This window comes from Dreissena polymorpha, chromosome 8 (genome assembly GCF_020536995.1).
Source record: "Dreissena polymorpha isolate Duluth1 chromosome 8, UMN_Dpol_1.0, whole genome shotgun sequence".
In the NCBI taxonomy this organism is placed as follows: Eukaryota; Metazoa; Mollusca; class Bivalvia; order Myida; family Dreissenidae; genus Dreissena; species Dreissena polymorpha.
The window spans coordinates 3,096,108-3,116,664 of NC_068362.1; the positions used below are offsets into that span (position 1 = coordinate 3,096,108).

The 20,557-nt window shown below is 36.1% G+C and overlaps 1 protein-coding gene across 6 annotated transcripts in view; it reads left to right on the top strand.

The window, feature by feature from the left end:
• LOC127842904 (spermidine synthase-like) overlaps positions 1-20,253 on the top strand; it is a 42,532-nt gene extending 22,279 nt beyond the window's left edge. The window contains exons 6-9 of one of the 6 annotated variants that reach the window (XR_008031962.1): positions 965-1,110; positions 12,995-13,117; positions 13,813-19,172; positions 19,225-20,253. Coding sequence is in view for 1 of the 6 variants with exons in the window: in XM_052372716.1 (XP_052228676.1) it covers positions 965-1,110; positions 12,995-13,117; positions 13,813-13,884 (341 nt within the window). In the remaining 5 variants the exon portion in view is untranslated. Of the gene's footprint in view, positions 1-964; positions 1,111-12,994; positions 13,118-13,812 lie in introns of all 6 variants that reach the window. The other 5 variants (XR_008031965.1, XR_008031963.1, XR_008031961.1 and 2 more) reach the window with 5 other exon arrangements.
• Positions 20,254-20,557: the final 304 nt, after the last annotated feature.

Below are 20,557 nucleotides of genomic sequence, written 5' to 3' on the forward strand. Positions count from 1 at the left end.
TGTGAATCTGTTTCAAATCAAATGCGTAGATATGATCTTCAGCATCTAAAAATATGTGAAATAGAAAGAATGACAATATTTTTTTGAGAGATAAATGTACCTATGTTATATGCAAAGGACCTGTGCAACAATTCCCAGGCTTTTTAGTCTGTTTAGTTAACATGGTAGTAACTTTTTCCATATATAAAAATGCTCACCCTTCCAACTTTAAGCGCCCAGTGGGACGAGGGATAGAAAGAGAAAGTCACATGCTTGAGTACATTTCAACCCATGCGCATTGCACGGTTTTTTCGCATATAAAAAACAGTGGAGCGATACAGGGCCATCATGGCCCTCTTGTTTTTGTTTGAGGTTTAGCAAGCCCTCAAATTCTTTCCAAACGCGCTTTGTATTGACAATTCAAAAGTGGTTATCAGTTTTGATTTATATTTAGTGTTATAATAATTATAATTTCTATTCTGATAGAGTTTATGGAGTTAATTTGTTTTCTATTTTACTTTTAATGTTTGTGTATGCAGGATAGTTTTAATGGTCTTATTTTTTCCAAATTCGAGTGTTAATAAAAATCTGGTCTAAATGCATGCATAGTGTTTTCCCAGACAAGCATCTGCAAAGGCTATTCAAGGGCAACACTTCCTGCCTAGACTGGATTTTCGATTTGATAAGACTTCCTTTAAATGAAAAATTCCATTACAGCGCAAAGTGCTGTCCCTTATTAGCCTGTGGGATCTGCACCGGCTAATATGGGACGACAATGCACATGCATTAAGCCCAGTTTTCCCAGAATGAGGCTTGTTTATTTCTGCAGGTGAGTGTTTATGGCTGCACATATTATTGCAGGTGAGTGTCTATGGCTGCACCTGTTATTGCAGGTGAGTGTTATTGGCTGAACATGTTATTGCAGGTGAGAGTTTATGGTTGTGTTATTGCAGGTGAGTGTTTATGGCTGCACATTTTCTTGCAGGTGAGTGTTTATGGCTGCACCTGGAGCTGATCAAGGGGATGCTGGAGTTCTGCAGGTCTCTGTTCCCGGTGTCAGACTATGCGTACACCACCATACCCACCTACCCCAGCGGACAGATTGGCTTCATTCTCTGCAGCAAAAATCCGGTAAATTTGTAACTGTCCCTTGAGATATAACCTTCATATTTGGTATGCATGTGTATATGGACAAGGTCTTTCCATACGCACAAAAAATTTTACCCCTGTGACCTTTACCTTGAACTTAGGGTCCGCGTTTAGGTTTCAAAAGCTGCGTTTAGGTTTTGAAAAATGCTCATAACTTCTATGTCCCTTGAGATATAACCTTCATATTTGGTATGCATGTGTATATGGACAAGGCCTTTCCATACGCACACAAATTTTGACCCCTGTGACCTTGACCTTGAACTTAGGGTCCCCGTTTAGGTTTCAAAATCTGCGTTTAGGTTTCGAAAAAAGCTCATAACTTCTATCAAGCGTTTATAGGGGGCATAAGTCATCTTATGGTGACAGCTCTTGTTTATTTATTTGAATTATGGGGTTTTCTTTGGTGGGTTTCAATAGTTTTTTATGCCCCTTAAGGAAGGCAGTTAGTGATCACACTTTTCGTCTGTCTGTCCGTCTGTCTTTTCATCCGCTTTGCATTTAGGTTTCGAAAAATGCTCATAACTTCTATGTCGCTTCAGATGTAACCTTCATATTTAGTATGCATGTGTATATGGACAAGGCCTTTCCATATGCACACACATTTTGACCCCTCTGACCTTGACCTTAAACTTAGGGTCTGCGTTTAGAGACAGTTCGTGTTCTGACATGACATAAAATCCGCTAGATTTTCTAGCTCTGGTTTACTATGCTTGGTGTTCTAAGGAAGGGGTCTGAAAGATTAGATTTTTCTCTGTTGGATTGATGAGCTAGGTTAGCTCAACAGATCAAGTTGTACTCATTAACCCTTTGCATGCTGGGAAATTTGTCGTCTGCTAAAATGTCGTCTGCTAAATTTCTAAAATTAGCATTTTCTTCGATTTTTTTTCAAAGAATACTATCAGAATAGCAAACAGTTTGGATCCAGATGAGACGCCACGTTCTGTGGCGTCTCATCTGGATCCAAACTGTTTGCAAAGGCCTTCACAACTCGGTTCCTGCACTGTAAGGGTTAAAATCTTTGAAGATACTGTGATGTCTGTCGTCCATCAGTTTTTGCTTACGCTCAGGGGTTTAGCTGTAAGACAGACCCGATCCCAAAGCAAACGGACCCCGCCTAAACCAAAATTTTACACACAAAAAATCCCAATTTAAAAAATCTACTTTTTTATTTCAGAAACACCAATCAAAGTATTTGCAGTTTTTCCCAAAATGGCAAGGAAAAGGCCTGATGGGTCAATAATGGTTCATTGAAAACACACCAATTTTGTCCATTTTGTCGATGAAATTTTGCAAGTTTGCCATTTTATTGATTTAAATACGCCCAATTTGACTAGACTCCTTTTCCCAAAATGGCCAGGAAAACCTCGTACCCCTTTCCTCCTGAGAATTTAATGCAACTTTATCAGAATGATCCTTGGATGCCCCTTTTTCAAAGTTGTTTGAATTCTTCTGTTCTACCGCATTTGTAGATCACCTGAACTTGAAAGGATTTGTAATGTAGTAGGAACTTAAACAATCTTCTTTGAAACCGAAAAGATTTTGTGTTAAATGTTTGGTGTATAACATCTTCTATTGGTCTTCATAGAAATTTGTAAAAATCATACCCCATTGGATGAAAAATAGCAGCACACAAGGGTCACAATTTACATTAAGTCCAACCTGACTTGGCAGTCACATGAGTGTAGTGGTCATCTGCCTATAGCTGTAAGTCTAGTCTCCCCCCCCCCCCCCCCCCCCTCATATTTGTCAATGCTGCTTTTTTGTCTCTGACCACTGATGTCATAGCTTCTGTTGTGATTCCATTTTCCGGCTTAGGAAACTGATTTCGGTAACTTCATTTGATTATTATTTTTGGTAATGCAGGACTATTGGAGAAAAGCAATACTGGTTAAAGGTTGTTAAAATGGCTTGTTTTCTTTAGGCTACTTATGAGGAAAGTCTTCAAAATAAATTATGCCAGCATATGTAGCATACATGTATATAGTGATTTTAATGGGGTTTTGCACTGTATATATACATGAAGTGAGTTTTTAAAAACATCTTATCTAAAACAAAAAAGTCAATACGTTTTACATTTGGCATGTAATATAATAAAGTTCTCCTTCTGTAAGTTGTTTCTCACCTGAGCAAACAGTGCTTCACCTGGGGACATAGTGCTCATGGGGAGATTTAAGGATACTCTGATGTTTGTTAGTCAGTGTGTGTGTGTTTGCATCAATTTTTCTCCTAGCAACTTCTCCTCCTGAACCACTGGGCAAATTTATAGGAACTTCACAAGAATGATCCTTGGGTGGCTCTCTTTCAAAGTTTATAAAATTGTTCTGGCCCGTTTTATGTGTAGGTCATTAGAGCTACAAAAAAATATATATAATTGAAAACATAAAAAATCTCTGAAACCAAGGGGTAGGGGTTTAATATTTGGTGTTTAACATTCTAGTGGTCCTATCATAATGTTTTTCATATAATGCCCCTGGGGTAAAAAATGGCAAACACCAAGACATAAATAGATTATAACAGTTAAAATCTTCTGTAAAACAGGAATACGTAGAGAATATTCGTTGGATTTGGTGGAATATCGTTTTTAATTCACGAGTGATCACAGATATTTTTTTTATGATCATGAGTGAATTAAAATTGACATTCTACCTATTCCAACAAATTTTCTTTTTATTTTATGCTTACAAATGATAATTTTTGTATTTTTGTTAAAATAATGACGTTTTTACATCATCAAAATAATGTCATTTCACAGTTCAATAATAGTGATAGTGAGTAACTCGCAGTCTGATCAGGTTTCATGTTGTTTGCTGCTCATCAGTATCAAAGGATTGGAAATGAAGCCATGAAAACTTAAATCTAGTAAGAAAGGTCTTTAATTAAATTTGATTTTCTAAGGGACTTCAAATGAGTCAAAATTCATATCTAAGTGGTAAATGGTTAAATTGTCTGTTAACCCTTTGCATGCTGGGAAATTTGTAGTCTGCTAAAATGTAGTCTGCTGAATTTCTAAAATTAGCATTTTCTTCATTTTTTTTCAAAGAATACTATAAAAATAGCAAACAGTTTGGATCCTGATGAGACGCCACGTTTTGTGGCGTCTCATCTGGATCCAAACTGTTTGCAAAGGCCTTCAAAATTCGGTTCCAGCACTGAAAGAGTTAAGATTATTAATAAGACCCAGTTCTGTTCGCACACAAATACTTACACCATGGTAAGAATAAATCTGTAGCCAACAGATTCATTGAATTTTAAGTTTGGATATGGTAGAAGAGGCATTTATTGTTGTTTTGTTTTCTTTATCCAGTTTAAGATGTAGCAATTGGTAATTTGTGCAGTTATTGGTTCAGAAAAAGAATGGTAATAAGATTGAAAAAGAGTAGCTTCCCTTTGTATTAATTATGGTATTTAATTTATGTCATGATATGTACCATTTTTGTTATCATTGATTTTTATGTATTCTAATTCTGTTCAAGCTGTACTGTTTTGCTAGGAAGATTTGTATTATCTTTGCAGGTTCCTCAACATCAATTTGTATTATTTATCATCTATGCACAAAATACATAAATAAAAATCACTGTATTTTGTTGTTCTGAAAGGTCTAGATGTCCATTTAGTCTTTTTGTTCTGGAACTAGCACGTAATAATAGATGTCCTCGTCCACATTTAAATCAAGTGGAAGATATTTCTAGGAATAGCAAACATAATGACAATTCTGTTAAAAGAACTAACACCAACTGCTGGGCCAAATAATCTGACATATTCATCAGTTGAATCTACTATACACTGTCTATGGCCTTGGACATTATGACATGTTCATTACAGATATTGAAACATATTGCATTGCCCACTAGTCAATTTTGAAGAATTATTTGTAGAAAAAATTGATAAAATAAAATAATCAGTACAAACATGTTATTTTTGTTTATTTGATTTTTTAATACTAAACATGTTTCGGCCATAGCCTTAATCAGAAGTATGAATGTAAACAAAAAACATAGGAAGTGACGTCAACGTTATACAGTACACACATTACACAGATGAAAAAAAATTTGGAAAAATTTGAACATTTCAACTAAAGATATCCAAAAATCTGTACATCCTGGCTGAAGATTGCTTTCCTCTGTAGAATTGCTGTACATCCTGGCTGAAGATTTCTTTCCTCTGTAGAATTGCTGTACATCCTGGCTGAAGATTGCTTTCCTCTGTAGAATTGCTGTACATTCTGGCTGAAGATTGCTTTCCTCTGTAGAATTGCTGTACATCCTGGCTGAAGATTGCTTTCCTCTGTAGAATTGCTGTTCATCCTGGCTGAAGATTGCTTTCCTCTGTAGAATTGCTGTACATCCTGGCTGAAGATTGCTTTCCTCTGTAGAATTGAGTCACACTCTGGCAAAACTGGGCTTAATTCATATGCAAAAAAGGTTTACCCATATTGGGCTTTGCAGCTTTAACTCTTTCAGTGCGGGAACCAAATTTTGAAGGCCTGTGCAAACAGTTTGGATCCAGATGAGACGCCACAGAACTTGGCGTCTCATCAGGATCCAAACTGTTTGCTATTCTAATAGTATTCTTTGAAAAAATCAAAGAAAATGCTAATTTTAGAAATTTAGCAGACAACATTTTAGCAGACGACAAATTTCCCAGCATGCAAAGGGTTAAAATACCATAAAAGTGGAAAATGTTGTCCCTGATAAGCCTTGAACAGACTGCACAGGCTAGTCGGGAAAAAAATTGTACTTATTAAGACCAGTTTTCACAGGCTAATCGGGGACAAAATTGTACTTATTAAGACCAGTTTTCACAGGCTAATCGGGGATAAAATTGTACTTATTAAGACCAGTTTTCACAGAATGCTGATCAATTGAACATAGATGTTAACTGCCCATTCTTCAAATAATGTTTTATCCTCTTTTGATTGAAAGGTGGTGAGACGTTTTGGTTACAAAACTATTAGAAAAGGGGATTATCTTTTAGCATGATTAAATGGTTGTAATTTATTTTCATGTAGAATGTTGTAAATTCAATATTAATATGGCTAATGTAGAAATGTTGTTATTTGCATGACAGTTTTAATTGATTAGAAATGTGGGTGTATTTTTTTTTAGCTCACCTGAGCACAACGTGCTCATGGTATGATCGCCTTTTGTCCGTCGTGCGTCGTCAACATTTACCTTGTTAACACTCTAGAGGCCACATTTATCGTCCAATCTTCATGAAACTTAATCAGAACATGTGTCCCAATAATATCTTGGACAAGTTCGAAAATGGTTCCGGTTGATTGAAAAACATGGCCGCCGGGGGGCGTGGCAGTTTTCCTTATATGGCTAGTAAAACCTTGTTAACACTCTAGAAAGTCACATTTACTGTCCGATCTTCATGAAACTTTGTCAGAACATGTGTCCCAATAATATCTTGGATGTGTTCGAAAATGGTTCCGGTTGGTTGAAAAACATGGCCGCCAGGGGGCGTGGCAGTTTTCCTTATATGGCTATAGTAAAACCTTGTTAACACTCAAGAAGTCACAATTTTAGTCCAATCTTCATGAAACTTTGTCAGAACATGTGTGCCAATAATATCTTGGACGAGTTCGAAAATGGTTCCAGTTGGTTGAAAAACATGGCCGCTAGGGGGCGTGGCAGTTTTCCTTATATGGCTATAGTAAGACCTTGTTAACACTCTAGAAGTCACATTTTTAGTCCAATCTTCATGAAACTTGGTCAAAACATGTGTCCCAATAATATCTTAGACGAGTTTGAAAATTGTTCCAGTTGAATGAAAAACATGGCTGCCATGGGGCGTGGCAGTTTTCCTTATATGGCTTTACTGTATGGTAAAACCTTGTTAACACTCTAGAAGTCACATTTGTGGTCCAATGCTCATGAAACTTGGTCAGAATATTTGAACTAATAATATCTGGGCTAAGTTCAAAAATGGTTGGGATCAGTTAAAAAACATGGCCGCAAGGGGGCGTGGCATTTTTCCTTAAATGGCTATTTACTACAAAACCTTGTTAACACTCTAGAAGTCACATTTATTATCCAATCTTTATGAAACTTGATCTGAACATTTGTTCTAACAATAGCTTGAGTGAGTTTGAAAATGGTTATGGTTTGTTGAAAAACATGGCCGCCAGGGGGGGGGGCAGTTGTCCTTATATGGCTTTAGTGAAAGCTTGTTGACACTATATTAGCCATATTTATTGGCCAATCTTCATGAAACTTGGTCAGAACATTTGTCCCAATGAAATTTTGCCAGAGATTGAAGCTAGGTCATATGAGCTCAAAAACTAGGTCACAAGGTCAAATATAAAAAAAACATGTTAAAAGTCACTTTTTTGGTCCAAAATAATCTTCATGAATCAGCTTGCATTTTTTTCAGAATAGTCTAGTTCCTTTGGCTTTCAGGTGAGCGCCTTAGGGCCTGATGGCCCTCTTGTTTAAAATAAAGTAAACTGAAATGTTGAAAACCTCATGGATTGAAGCATGGTTGATTAAGCCATGTCAAGTGTGAAAGACTGGTCTGATCTGGCATGGGCTGGTTCAGACTAGATTTTTTTGCATGATCTCATCTCTCTAAGAGTGTTATCAGGTTTTAATGAACTTATTGTGCTGAAGGGAGTTATTGACTTTTGCTCACAGTTTTTTACCATGAAATTTGCTTTTCAAACAGGATGATTTAAAGCCCTTCTGTTTCGCAACTAATGAATGCACTCACGTTTTATATATGGTTATGATTGTATTATTCTGTATCTGTATTTTTTTTCAATTTATCTTAGCTGTATTGCGTTTAATTGCATTGGTTTTAAACTAAGGAGAAATATGTTGTAAAACATACAATCTACTTACCCTGTACTCACCATTGTTAATTAATGTGTCGTGAAAAAAAGTGATGCCAGTAATTAAAGGCTGTCTTATAAACTCTGTCCATATTTATTTGGAAATAGAGTGGTTCGAGACAACAATTAAGCAGCTCAGGTTTTAGTGGGAGGATAACCTGTAAAGATGAAGCCCTAAAAGTATAAAATTAAGGTTTTGAATTTGTCTCTTCAAACTTGGTCCATATTTTCATGTTTCTAAAAATGTAACAAATAATTGTCTAATGCAACTGGGCAAAATAATGTTCATTTAATGCCTCACAGTCATTGTTTGGTGGGTTTCCTCCAAAGGTTGTGCATTCACTGCTGTTCAATTTGATGGTATTAGCAGCACTAAAACATGCAACAAGCTTTATATGCTCATGCCTTCCTTAACCCTTTCAGTGCTGGAACCGAATTTTGAAGGCCTTTGCAAACAGTTTGGATCCAGATGAGACGCCACAGAACGTGGCATCTCATCAGGATCCAAACTGTTTGCTATTCTGATAGTATTATTGAAAAAAATAATTGAAGAAAATGCTAATTTTAGAAATTCAGCAGACGACATTTTAGCAGACGACAAATTTCCCAGCATGCACAGGGTTATAGGGTTAACCCTTTACCACTCAAAAAACGTATTTGACTAATTGGTAGTCCCTCAAAAAAAAAAATTTTTTACAAACTTTCTTACTGGATTCAAAAAAGGCTTCATTCCCAACCCTTAGATACTGATAAGCAGCAAACAGCATCACACCTGAGAAGACTTCGAGTACTGCAAGTTATTCGGAGGGGGGGGGGGCTGTTCTTGCATGGTTTTATGCTGTTTGCACATAGCCATTTTCACTTTCCTTCTGAATGGGAAAGGGTTAAGTATGTTTTATAGCATACCAACAACTATCTGACTCTGACTGCAGTGTGCCATGCAGCTAGGATTTGAAAAGGGCAGGCTGTTCATTTGAGCCTTGTTCTGAGATAACTTGATGTGCGTCAAGTGTCATCCCAGATTAGCTTGTGCAGTTCCCACAGGCTAATCAGGGACGAAACTTTCTGCATAAACTTGATTTTCGGTAAGGAGGGACTTCGTTGAAACTAGAAATACCATAAAAGCGGAAAGTGTCGTCCCTGATTAGCCTGTGCAGACTCAGGGGGCAGGGTGGGACCTTTGGGCTGCAGGGTGCTGTAACCTTTAGCTAAGGCTTAGCTGGAACACTGGGCTTTAATGAATATTTAAGATACCAATTAAATGGAAGATAAACTTCAGTACTGAAAACATGTAAAATAGATCAAAGAATATTCCACTGAAGTACAGTTATCATGTCATTTTTTTCATAAATTCGTGCACAAACCACACCAAATAAGAATATTAAATTCAGTTTTAGGGGTAATTTCTGCTAATTGTTGTGAATTGAGTAACAGGTGAATGTTGTCCAGCTATACCAAGATTTGCTTGTACTAAATATTCTCATGTAGCAACTGAGTTTGAATTTAAGAATGATTCAAAGTAAATTAACATATTTTAAATGTGAACATTATTTGTCAGCTAATCACAACCAATGATGCATTTTGTTGTAACATCAATTTAAAGTAATATTTATATTAATTGATAAGAAAAAAAAAGATTAAAATAGTGATCCTAAAGGAATGTCCTGAAATTGGGGACAGAAGAAAAATAAATGTACATTAAACTTTTGAGAAATGTAGTTTGAATACATTTTACTTGGTATCAAGGTACATTGACTAGGAATGCATGTAAAAAGGAGATTTAATTATAATAAATCCCATGTAAGTGTTTAAACTGTCAGAAATTTTAATTTCCACATGAATAAATTACCTAAATTAAATGTAAGGCAAAGAATAAGATGCTTTGTGGGTGCGGTCCAATTCTCATTTTCTCTCTTAAGCAGTCAAGCGGCAAAATTGTGTCCGTTTTGTCAAAAGTTATTTACCCCATTTTTCACACATTAGCATCAGCACATTTTATTGGGTTGAAAGTCATGTGCCAGTTTATGGTTTTCAATAAATGTAATATGAGAAAATATGGGCAGTCTGTGGTAAAATTGAGGTTCAAATAATTAAAAAGTTTCTTTGTCCAGAAGGAACAGATTTAAAGGGGCATGGCAATGAGTAATAATATAGTACATTTTCTGATGTATGATTAACTTTAATTTACAATTAATTAAATGATTGCTTCTCGTGCAGGTAGACTTTATATAAACAATGATTAAATTCATATCTAGGATAAAGGGATCTACATGTACCTTCTCTCTTCTCACCCACAGTCTGTCTGCCAGGCAACAGTCAATGTCTCGTTTCAATAGCTTAACTCTTTACCAATTAGATATGTATTTTGAAGCATCTTTGGACCTGTGTTGGGTAAAATCTAATTTAAGTCCTATCTTATTATATTCATATTTAACCCTTTGCATGCTGGGAAATTTGTCGTCTGCTAAAATGTCTTCTGCTGAATTTCTAAAATTAGCATTTTCTTCGATTTTTTTCAAAGAATACTATCAGAATAGCAAACAGTTTGGATCCAGATGAGACGCCACGTTCTGTGGCGTCTCATCTGGATCCAAACTGTTTGCAAAGGCCTTTAAAATTCAGCTCCAGCGCTTTAAGGGTTAAAAGGCTTCATTTCCAACCGGTAGATACAGATGAGCAGCAAACAGCATAAAACCTGAACAGACTGCGAGTTACTCGCAGGCTGTTCTGGTTTTGTGCTGTTTGGACGTAGCAATTTTCACCTTGCTTCTGAGTGGGAAAGGGTTAAGGGTTGCAATACCATAAGCTTTACAGAAGTACATGTGTATATTTAACCCATTTATGCCTAGCGTCTAGAAAAAAGGCCTTGGCAAACAGCGTAGACCAAGATGAGACCCCGCATAATGCGGCGTCTCATCAGGGTCTGCTCTGTTTGCTTAAAGGAATTTCTGTAAGAAATATTCTAAATATAGAAATAAATATACTACACATCTCTAATTTTGGAAATAAGTTGATCCAATTTAGAAGGATGGGAGAGTCCACTGGGCATAAATGGGTTAAAGTGCCTAGTTTAGAGGCCTATTTTAATCCTTCTTATGGGGTATTTTCTTCATTCTGGTTAGTGGACCCTATCAGCTTATATCACTACAATGCAGCAGAGCAAAATTTCATTTAATGATTGCTGTCACCATAGACAATAGACATTCTTTAACCCTTTCATTCTCAGAAGGAAAGTAAAAATCACTATATGCAACCAGCATAAAATCTGCAGAACAGCCTGTGAGTAACTCGCAGTCTGTTCAGGATTTATGCTGTTTGCTGTTCATTATTATTATAGGGCTGGAAATGAAGCCTTTACATTTAAATCTAGTGAAACGGTGCTGGTTTGGAAAAAATGTGGTCCTGGTTAGATGCAAGATATGGTGCTGCAGTGAATATATACAGTTTAGTTATGAAGAAATGGGAGGCATTTCAAAGGTTTACAATACCAGACCCACAAAAACTGTATGATCTTTCAGATATTTTGGTTGAAATCCAAGGACTAAAGCAGGATCCCAGCTGTTCAACCACTTTGTCCAGCTTTGATTCGATTGTAGGCCTGTCTCCAATTGCATCCAAGCTGCCACCAAGTATACAAGAACAGTGGGCTACTTGTGCAAGCTCATAAGAAAAACAAGAAATGTCTTTAAAAAAGATATGCGACGTTGATAGTTTAATGAATGAGATCAAGGATAGCGAATGTCTTTCTGTGCAGTTCTTAGCTGCATCACACGCAGTACGGGATGTTACGCGCAGTTTTCGCGGCTTATTTTACATTATTACATAATTGCTGGTCATAAACCCATAGATACAAAACAGAAAACCAAAAGAAGAGTGGAAGTGAAATTAAAACATATGAGTCAATCGGCCACACGCGAAGTATCCATATTTATAGGCGCGTTCTTCGAACAAACCTGTTTTAGTGGTTTGTCGGGCATTGCTATTTTATTCGATTATTAACAGTATCGAGAATCATCGCGCTCATGCTTAATACATTAGTCAATATGGTGGAATAATTATTGTTAAATTAATCAAAAATAATATTTATCATTGTATTGTTGAAAACACATTAAGAATCTATTATTGACATACCATAATTATATTGCTGAATATCTTCATTTAACATATTTCTGGTCCAAAGAAAATTCCAGGTCACCTAGTTCACGGATAGCTTCTTTATTATATAATGATTATTTTACTGGCTGCAAACTCCGGTGATGACCTGTATATAAACTCTGACATTCACACACTGGCCGCGAATTGACCCGATACCTCGCGGATTGAAATGCAATGCATTAAAGTGAGGCCTCGCTTCCAATGCTCTTTATACTTTTACATGTTAACATGTTGTCAGGAATTTGGAAGTAAGTACTAAATATGAGAACATACCCTTTAAGTAAAAACGCTTTTGCCCTGGCAATCCTCTGAAAATAACAGGTGCACGCACAAACTGTATTGATGTTGAGCATTGAGTGTAAAACTGTTCTATCTATTAAGCCTTTTCATTAGAGATAAAATTGTTTCATGCAGTAAAACAGTGTTACAAAGACATGGATATGTTTCCAATGTTCTGGTGGTATACTCAAATCAGTCAATGGAATGAATGAAGTGTATTCATTCGTACCTGGCCGCGGGAAATTTTATTTGAATTTTATTAGACACTTACAAAGGTCAGGTAAGGTGAAAAGCTGCATGGCTTAATACAGCTACGCCGAATAAAGGGTGTATTTTCCCTTCATTTGCAGTGTTTGGTGATTTTGTGAACGACCAAGCCAAAATTATTTAATCTTAATTTGATAAATTTTTCTAAGCAACTACAAAGGCGTCAAAATGCGTATCTGAGTGGTCAATTATCTCAGCTGATAAGGGTATCGCTCTGTGTCCACTGAATGCAGGGTGCAAGTATACATAAGTACAATATTCCAAGTTTGGTTGGTGGGGGGCGAAAAACATATATCAAACTTGGTCTTTAACTAAATTTTTCTTATACAGGACACAGTCTTCCAAGAACCAGTCCGTAAACTGAGCCACAAAGAAATCTCAAAGATGAACCTTAAATATTACAACACAGGCATTCACTGTGCTGCATTTGTTTTACCGGAATTTGCCAGGAAGGTGGGTAGTGAATGTAACTGTATGATGTATAGGTAATTCAAATTTGAAGCCAGTCAATGGTCACATACGAATTCTTTTCAACAAATACCTAGAAAATTATATTTGCTAAAAAATTTTTTTTACTTTTTCAAATCTTTTAAAAAGTGTGTTTTACATATTCATAACTTGGCTGAAAGTCATGGGGCGTACATATTTTACAAACAAACCTCTTAAGCAGAACGTTGTTTTTTTGTTTGTACCTACATTTATATTTTGGTTGTCCCACACAATCTTACTACCATCAATGTCAAGACCAGTTATATCTCAATTATTCTATCAGAATTGCAACACAATTGTGACATTTTGTGAGATATGAAATGTGAGATAATTTGAAGGCAAATGTCTGTTCCTTATCCACTTATCTTTGAAATTGTTTCATTATATGAGTCGCGTTCTGAGAAAACTGGGCATAATGCTTGTGGCTTAAGTGTTGTCCCAGATTAGCCTGTGCAAGGTAATCAGGGACGACACTTTCCCCCTTTATGGTATTTTTAGTTTCAAGGAAGTCCCTCCTTATCAAATATCAAGTTTAGGCAAAGGTGTCGCCCCTGAGGACTGCACAGGCTAATCTGGGATGACACTATACGCACAGGCATTAAGCCCAGTTTTCTCAAAACAAGGCTGATTTATAATTCAACTCTTTCATGATGTTTCAGGTTCTTCAGAGTGACCCAGTTCTGAATGGGGACTCCTATTGCACAGAGACTATAGTGAACGGGAAAGATTAGCGCCATTCCATGGATTGGTTAACTCTTTCAGTGCTGGAACCGAATTTTGAAGGCCTTTGCAAACAGTTTGGATCCAGATGAGACGCCACAGAACGTGGCGTCTCATCAGGATCCAAACTGTTTGCTATTCTGATAGTAGTCTTTGAAAAAAATCGAAGAAAATGCTAATTTAAGAAATTCAGCAGAAGACATTTTAGCAGATGACAAATTTCCCAGCATGCAAAGGGTTAACTCGCCAGCTCAGAAGCAAAGTGGCTACACACAACCAGCACAAAACCAGAATAGCTGGCAAGTGACTCACAGTCTGTTCAGGTTTTGTGCTGGGTTGCTGCACATCAGTATCTTAGCGAAGGAAATGAAGGCTTTAAAACTTGAAACTTTTATTTTGTTTTCTAAATGACTACAAATGATTATGTAAAGTTTGAATCTGAGTTGAAAAGGGTTAAGAAAATGTGAGGTGTGCCAGGAAGGGGGTTGGGGTAGGGGATATCATTTGTGGGGGAGGCGCCTCAGTTGGAGAATCCTTAAGATTAACTCCTTCTTGCCATTGTATAAATATGGATAACTTTTGCCAATCCAAGAGATAACCTTATTCTGATAACTGAAGTCAAATACTTTGGCTAAATCTTATCAAAAACTAAACCAAAAAATGCACCTGTTCGGATATCTCTGTTTTTATATACAATTGCTTACCAAAAAAAATCATAAAATTGAAGATGACCAAAAGTTATCCGCTAGATAAGAGTTATCCAGATTTTACCAGGTACATGTATCATCACAAACATGCAAACCTAACAAAGTATTTACCCATACATTTTGTGCTCAAAGTTTGGAGCTATTGCTCAAAGGTGAGACTAATTGTGTTGAGTTTTTTTTATCGTGTTTTACTTTGAGCTTTCAAATGTTCAGGTAAATTATTCATTCCTTACGACTGCTACTTTCATTTATCATACCGCTGCATTGATATCTGCCTGATATAACGTTGCATGATATATTCAAGTTCAACTTATATCAGTCGATGATAGGAGGTAGGTCATTTTACTCGGAATTAACCATTAAGTAATCATTTTTAGAAAAAATCGAATCAGATGCAACAAAACAAACAATTGAATACCAAAATGTAATATATTTGAAAAACAAAATTACACACAAACAGCAAAAAACATGTTTACAAATATTAAGCGCAAGTGGTCATGACCTCATTATTAACAGGTCAAACAACAAAAATCATATTCTTTCCCGCTAAAAATGCTTCTTTTCAGTGATTTTTTCATTATTTTTTTTATAAATCGGGGACGTAGAGGTATGATAAACAGAAAAACAGGTTATATATCAGGCTCAGCACGAATAAAATAACGGCAAGGTTTGCCTGATATGTTACAAAAAGATCAGGCAGTAACCTGTTATTCTCTATATGTCTGCTGTGAGTGGGCCGGAAAATATAGACTATAATAAAATCACTAATTGTATGCACCTTTTGAATATTGTTGTTGTCAATTTTATTAAGATTTATTATATCACTAATTGTGTACACTTTAAAATAAATAGTTGTCTCTTTCACCTAACCTAGTCTAATAGGTGTATTGTATTTATGTGCAATGAATTTAATTTAACTTGTGAATTATATATGTATGTGTATGTTTTATTACTATTATTATTATGCCCCCCTTCGAAGAAGAGGGGGTATATTGTTTTGCACATGTCGGCCGGTCGGTCCGTTGGTCGGTCGGTCGGTCCGTCCACCAGATGGTTTCCAGATGATAACTCAAGAACGCTTAGGCCTAGGATCATGAAACTTCATAGGTACATTGATCATGACTGGCAGATGACCCCTATTGATTTTCAGGTCACTAGGTCAAAGGTTAAGGTCACAGTGACTCGAAATAGTAAAATGGTTTCTAGATGATAACTCAAGAATGCTTAGGCCTAGGATCATGAAACTTCATAGGTACATTGATCATGGCTGGCAGATGACCCCTATTGATTTTCAGGTCAAAGGTCAAGGTCACAGTGACTCGAAATAGTAAAATGGTTTCCGGATGATAACTCAAGAATGCTTAGGCCTAGGATCATGAAACTTCATAGGTACATTGATCATGACTGGCAGATGACCCCTATTGATTTTCAGGTCACTAGGTCAAAGGTGAAAGTCACAGTGACTCGAAACAGTAAAATGGTTTCCGGATGTTAACTCAAGAATGCTTACGCTTAGGATGATGAAACTTCATAGGAATATTGATCATGACTGGCAGATGACCCCTATTGATTTTCAGGTCACTAGGTCAAAGGTCAAGGTCACAGTGACTCAAAATAGTAAAATGGTTTCCAGATGATAACTCAAGAATGCTTACACCAAGGATCATGAAACTTCATATGTACATTGATCATGACTGGCAGATGACCCCTATTAATTTTCAGGTCTCTAGGTCAAAGGTCAAGGTCACAGTGACTGGAAACAGTAAAATGGTTTCCTGATGATAACTCAAGAATAATTAGGCCTAGGATCATGAAACTGCATAGGTACATTGATCATTACTGGCAGATGACCCCTATTGATTTTCAGGTCACTAGGTCAAAGGTCAAGGTCACAGTGACAAAAAACATATTTACACAATGGCTGCCACTACAACTGACAGCCCATATGGGGGGCATGCATGTTTTACAAACAGCCCTTGTTGTATGAATAATGCATTAACCAGGAAATAGAAATTGTGTTGATGTGCGGTTCAGACATCTTGAAATAAGTAGATGGTGAATTATAATATAAATAAATGCCTTTGGTGCAAACTCGGTGCAATTAAAAATAATCAAAAATAGTTTAACAGCTTGTATAGATTTTATACAATTTTTGTGGTAATTAAAATGATGATATACTGTCAGTTACCAATAGATTTCTTTCAGGCAAAACTGTCAAAAGAAATCTTTCAAAAAAGATCCCTTTTGATGCTTCACATTACATAATATTCAAAATGTTATCCTGTTAAATCATTTATATTTGTCAGCATGAAATTGCGTTGTGTTTGTCGAGAAAATACTTCTTCATGACCATGTAAATTTGACTATTTCTGATTTCGGGAAAAAATGAAAGATTTGCATCGGTCATTTTCCGATGTGTTTGTTTCATATTTGTCAACCTACAAAATCAACACAAAATAATGCCCCACACATAATAATGATCTGACAGTAACTGACAAGACCTTAACCCATTTATGCCTAGCGTTTAGAAAAAAGGCCTTGGCAAACAGCGTAGACCCAGATGAGACGCTGCATGATGCGGCGTCTCATCAGGGTCTGCGCTGTTTGCTTAAAGGTATTTCTGTAAGAAATATTCTAAATATAGAAATGAATATACTAGACATCCCTAATTTTGGAAATAAATCGATCCAATTTAGAAGGATAGGAGAGTCCACTAGGCATAAATGGGTTAACTCTTTCAGTGCTGGAACCGAATTTTGAAGACCTTTGCAAACAGTTTGGACAATCAGGATCCAAACTGTTTGCTATTCTTATAGTATTCTTTGAAAAAAATCGAAGAAAATGCTAATTTTAGAAATTCAGCAGACAACATTTTAGCAGACGACAAATTTCCCAGCATGCAAAGGGTTAATTGGACACACCAGATATCAATCTGGACAGTTGAGATGTGTGGGAATCAGACCATTATGCTAATATTAGGATGAATGCATTTATGGAGTAGAACTTCTGTTCATTAACTCAATTTGTTGAGTATATTCTCTTTTTTCGCAAATTAAAATGTTTAAATTAATACTGAGTTCAATTGTCTAGATGTATGACAATTTTAATTGAGACTTTAAGTGTTCGCCATAACTATTTTGTGCAATTTTGCGTTCAGCTATGTTATTTACATTGTTTTTTTTGTATGTATAGTATGATGTTTTTCCAGTCTGTTTATGGACTTGAATCGACTCCAGATAATATGGGTAATGAAATATTTTGTTCAATTTTTATTGTATAAGTTGTTTTATTTACGTTACAATATTTACTAGTGAGCTTTTTAGGGCTATTTGCGTAAAACATGTGAGGGGAGGGGGAAGCAACGTCCAAATATGAGATGGGAGGGTAGAAAAGTAAAAAAATGTGAGGAGAGGGGGAGCAAAGTTCAAATATTTTATGGGAGGGGTAAACAATGTCTAAAAATGTTATGGAAGGGGGAACCAAAGTCCAAAAATGTGAGAGGAGGAGGAGGCAAAGTCCAAAAATGTGAGGGGAGGGGGAAGCAATGTCTTAAAATGTAATGGGAGGGAGAAGAGCGAATGCAAAAAATGTGAGGGGAGGGGGGGAAGCAAAGTCCAAAAATGTGAGGTAGGGAAAAGAATAGTCCAAAAATGTGAGGGGAAGGGGAATCAGAAGTCCAAAAATGTGAAAGGAGGGCAAATGACTATTCAAAAATGAGTTACCAGCAATAATTTTTTTTTTCAATACAATTTAATTTGAAAGAACACAATTTCATCCCCTGTTTGACCCCAACCCACTGAAATTTAACACATTGCCTTTTCTCTCCCTAACATTTTTTTCTTGTAAAGCATTTATATACCACCGGTGGTTTGTTCACTATTTATGGTTTTATTTTGTTTAGTTTTTCAAACAAACATATCTCATATTATGTGATTTTCATATTTGTTAGTGGGATATACTAGATGGGCCAGTTTGCTCTCTGAACAAATACTGAATTACAAAATATTGTAGTATTGTTATTTCATTTATAAAAGCTAGTAGATGCTACAGGTTCTATTATTTTAATGTTGGTTGCAGTATGAATTTTGGTGGAAGAAAAACAATAAGCATTTAACATATATTTTTACACGAAAAATTATGTGAGTTAATGTGAACTTTGCATAACTGCTATAAAAACACACATTTTTAAAGATGTTTATTTCATTTGCTTTGGCTTTATACAAGGTAGTTTTTATGCGTATGCATATCTTTATTCTTTTACTTTCTAGTTCACCTGAAAATGAAATGCTCAAGGTGAGCTATTGTGATCACTACATGTCCAGCATGGTCAATTGTGCGGGCGGTAGGCATCATCAACTTTCAACTTGTAAGAACTCTAGAGGCAACATTTGTATACAATCTTCAAACAAATTGAATGATTATATTGTCAATATTTAGGAAGAGTTTGAATCTGGGTCACATGCATCCAAAAACAAGGTCATGAGGTCAAAGGTAATGAGATCAAATCTTAGAATCTGGGTCACATGTATCCAAACACAAGGTCATGAGGTCAAATCTTAGAAAACCTTGTTGCTTATGCATCCAAACACAAGGTCATGAGGTCAAATCTTAGAAAACCTTGTTGCTTATGCATCCAAAAACAAGGTCATGAGGTCAAATCTTAGAAAACCTTGTTGCTTATGCATCCAAACACAAGGTCATGAGGTCAAATCTTAGAAAACCTTGTTGCCACTTTAGAAGATACATTGCTGACTCAATGGCAATGAAGCATTGGTCAGAATGTTAATCATGACAATACATAGGTCGAGTTGAAATCTGGGTCATTTTCATTAAAAACTTTGGTCATCAGGCAAAATATTTTGTTAACCGTCCAGGAGACCAATCTAGAAGAAACTAGGTCAGGAAGTTCATCTTGCGAATGTCTAGGCAAAGTTGAAATCTTGGTTACTTATGTCCAAAAAGTAGGTCATTGTGCGAAGACTTATAAAAACATTGTTACCACTCTCCATACCATATTGTGATAATACATTGTCAGCATTATTTTTGAGAATATCAAGGTCATATTTCAATCTGGGCCATATCTGTTCAAAATTATACTGACCAGGTGAGATCTTATTAAACCTCTCTAGCAGCTACCTTAACTCTTTCAGTGCTTGAACCGAATTTTGAACGCCTTTGCAAACAGTTTGGATCCAGATGAAACGCCACAGAACGTGGCCTCTCATCTGTATCCAAACTGTTTGCCATTCTGATAGTGTTCTTTGAAAAAAATTGAAGAAAATGCTACTTTTAGAAATTCAGCAGACGACATTTTAGCAGACGACAAATTTCCCATCATGCAAAGGGTTAATAACTCGATCTTGATGAGACTTGATCAGAATAATTATTATGACAATTTCAAGGTCAAGTTTGAATTTGGGTCAAGGAAAGGAATAAAATCTGTCGCCATGCAGGTCAAGTCAAATATGTACATTGAATTCAGGTGAGCTTCAGTGTTATCGTGGCCTCATGGCCTTTTATTTATTTTACCTCTTTGGCATTATTACATGCATTATGTTCAATTGGATCTGTAGTGCTGGTATAATTATAATTAAATTATACAAAGCCTTTATTTAATGTGAACTTGTTATGTATTGTGAGTTAACTTCCGTTTCTAATAAATCAATATATGTGTGTGTGTTTTACTTGTGAAACCCTAATAATTTATTACAAAAGGTGATCCTTCAAAATCAATCGCAGAATGCATATTTTTATAAAATCACCAGAAGTGTGTGAACTTTTTTAAGTGAAACACCGTCTTTATAACTTTGATACATACAATTTGAGTAATGAGTTCAGCATTGTGTGAATGCACACAGTTAAAACATGATAAATATGATTTTAGTCTAATGGTTTCAACTAAGGGGACTAGGTTTACCCCCTTTCTGTCATGTCGGTTTGTAAGTCAGCCTGCCAACACAAAAACAGCCTGCATTTT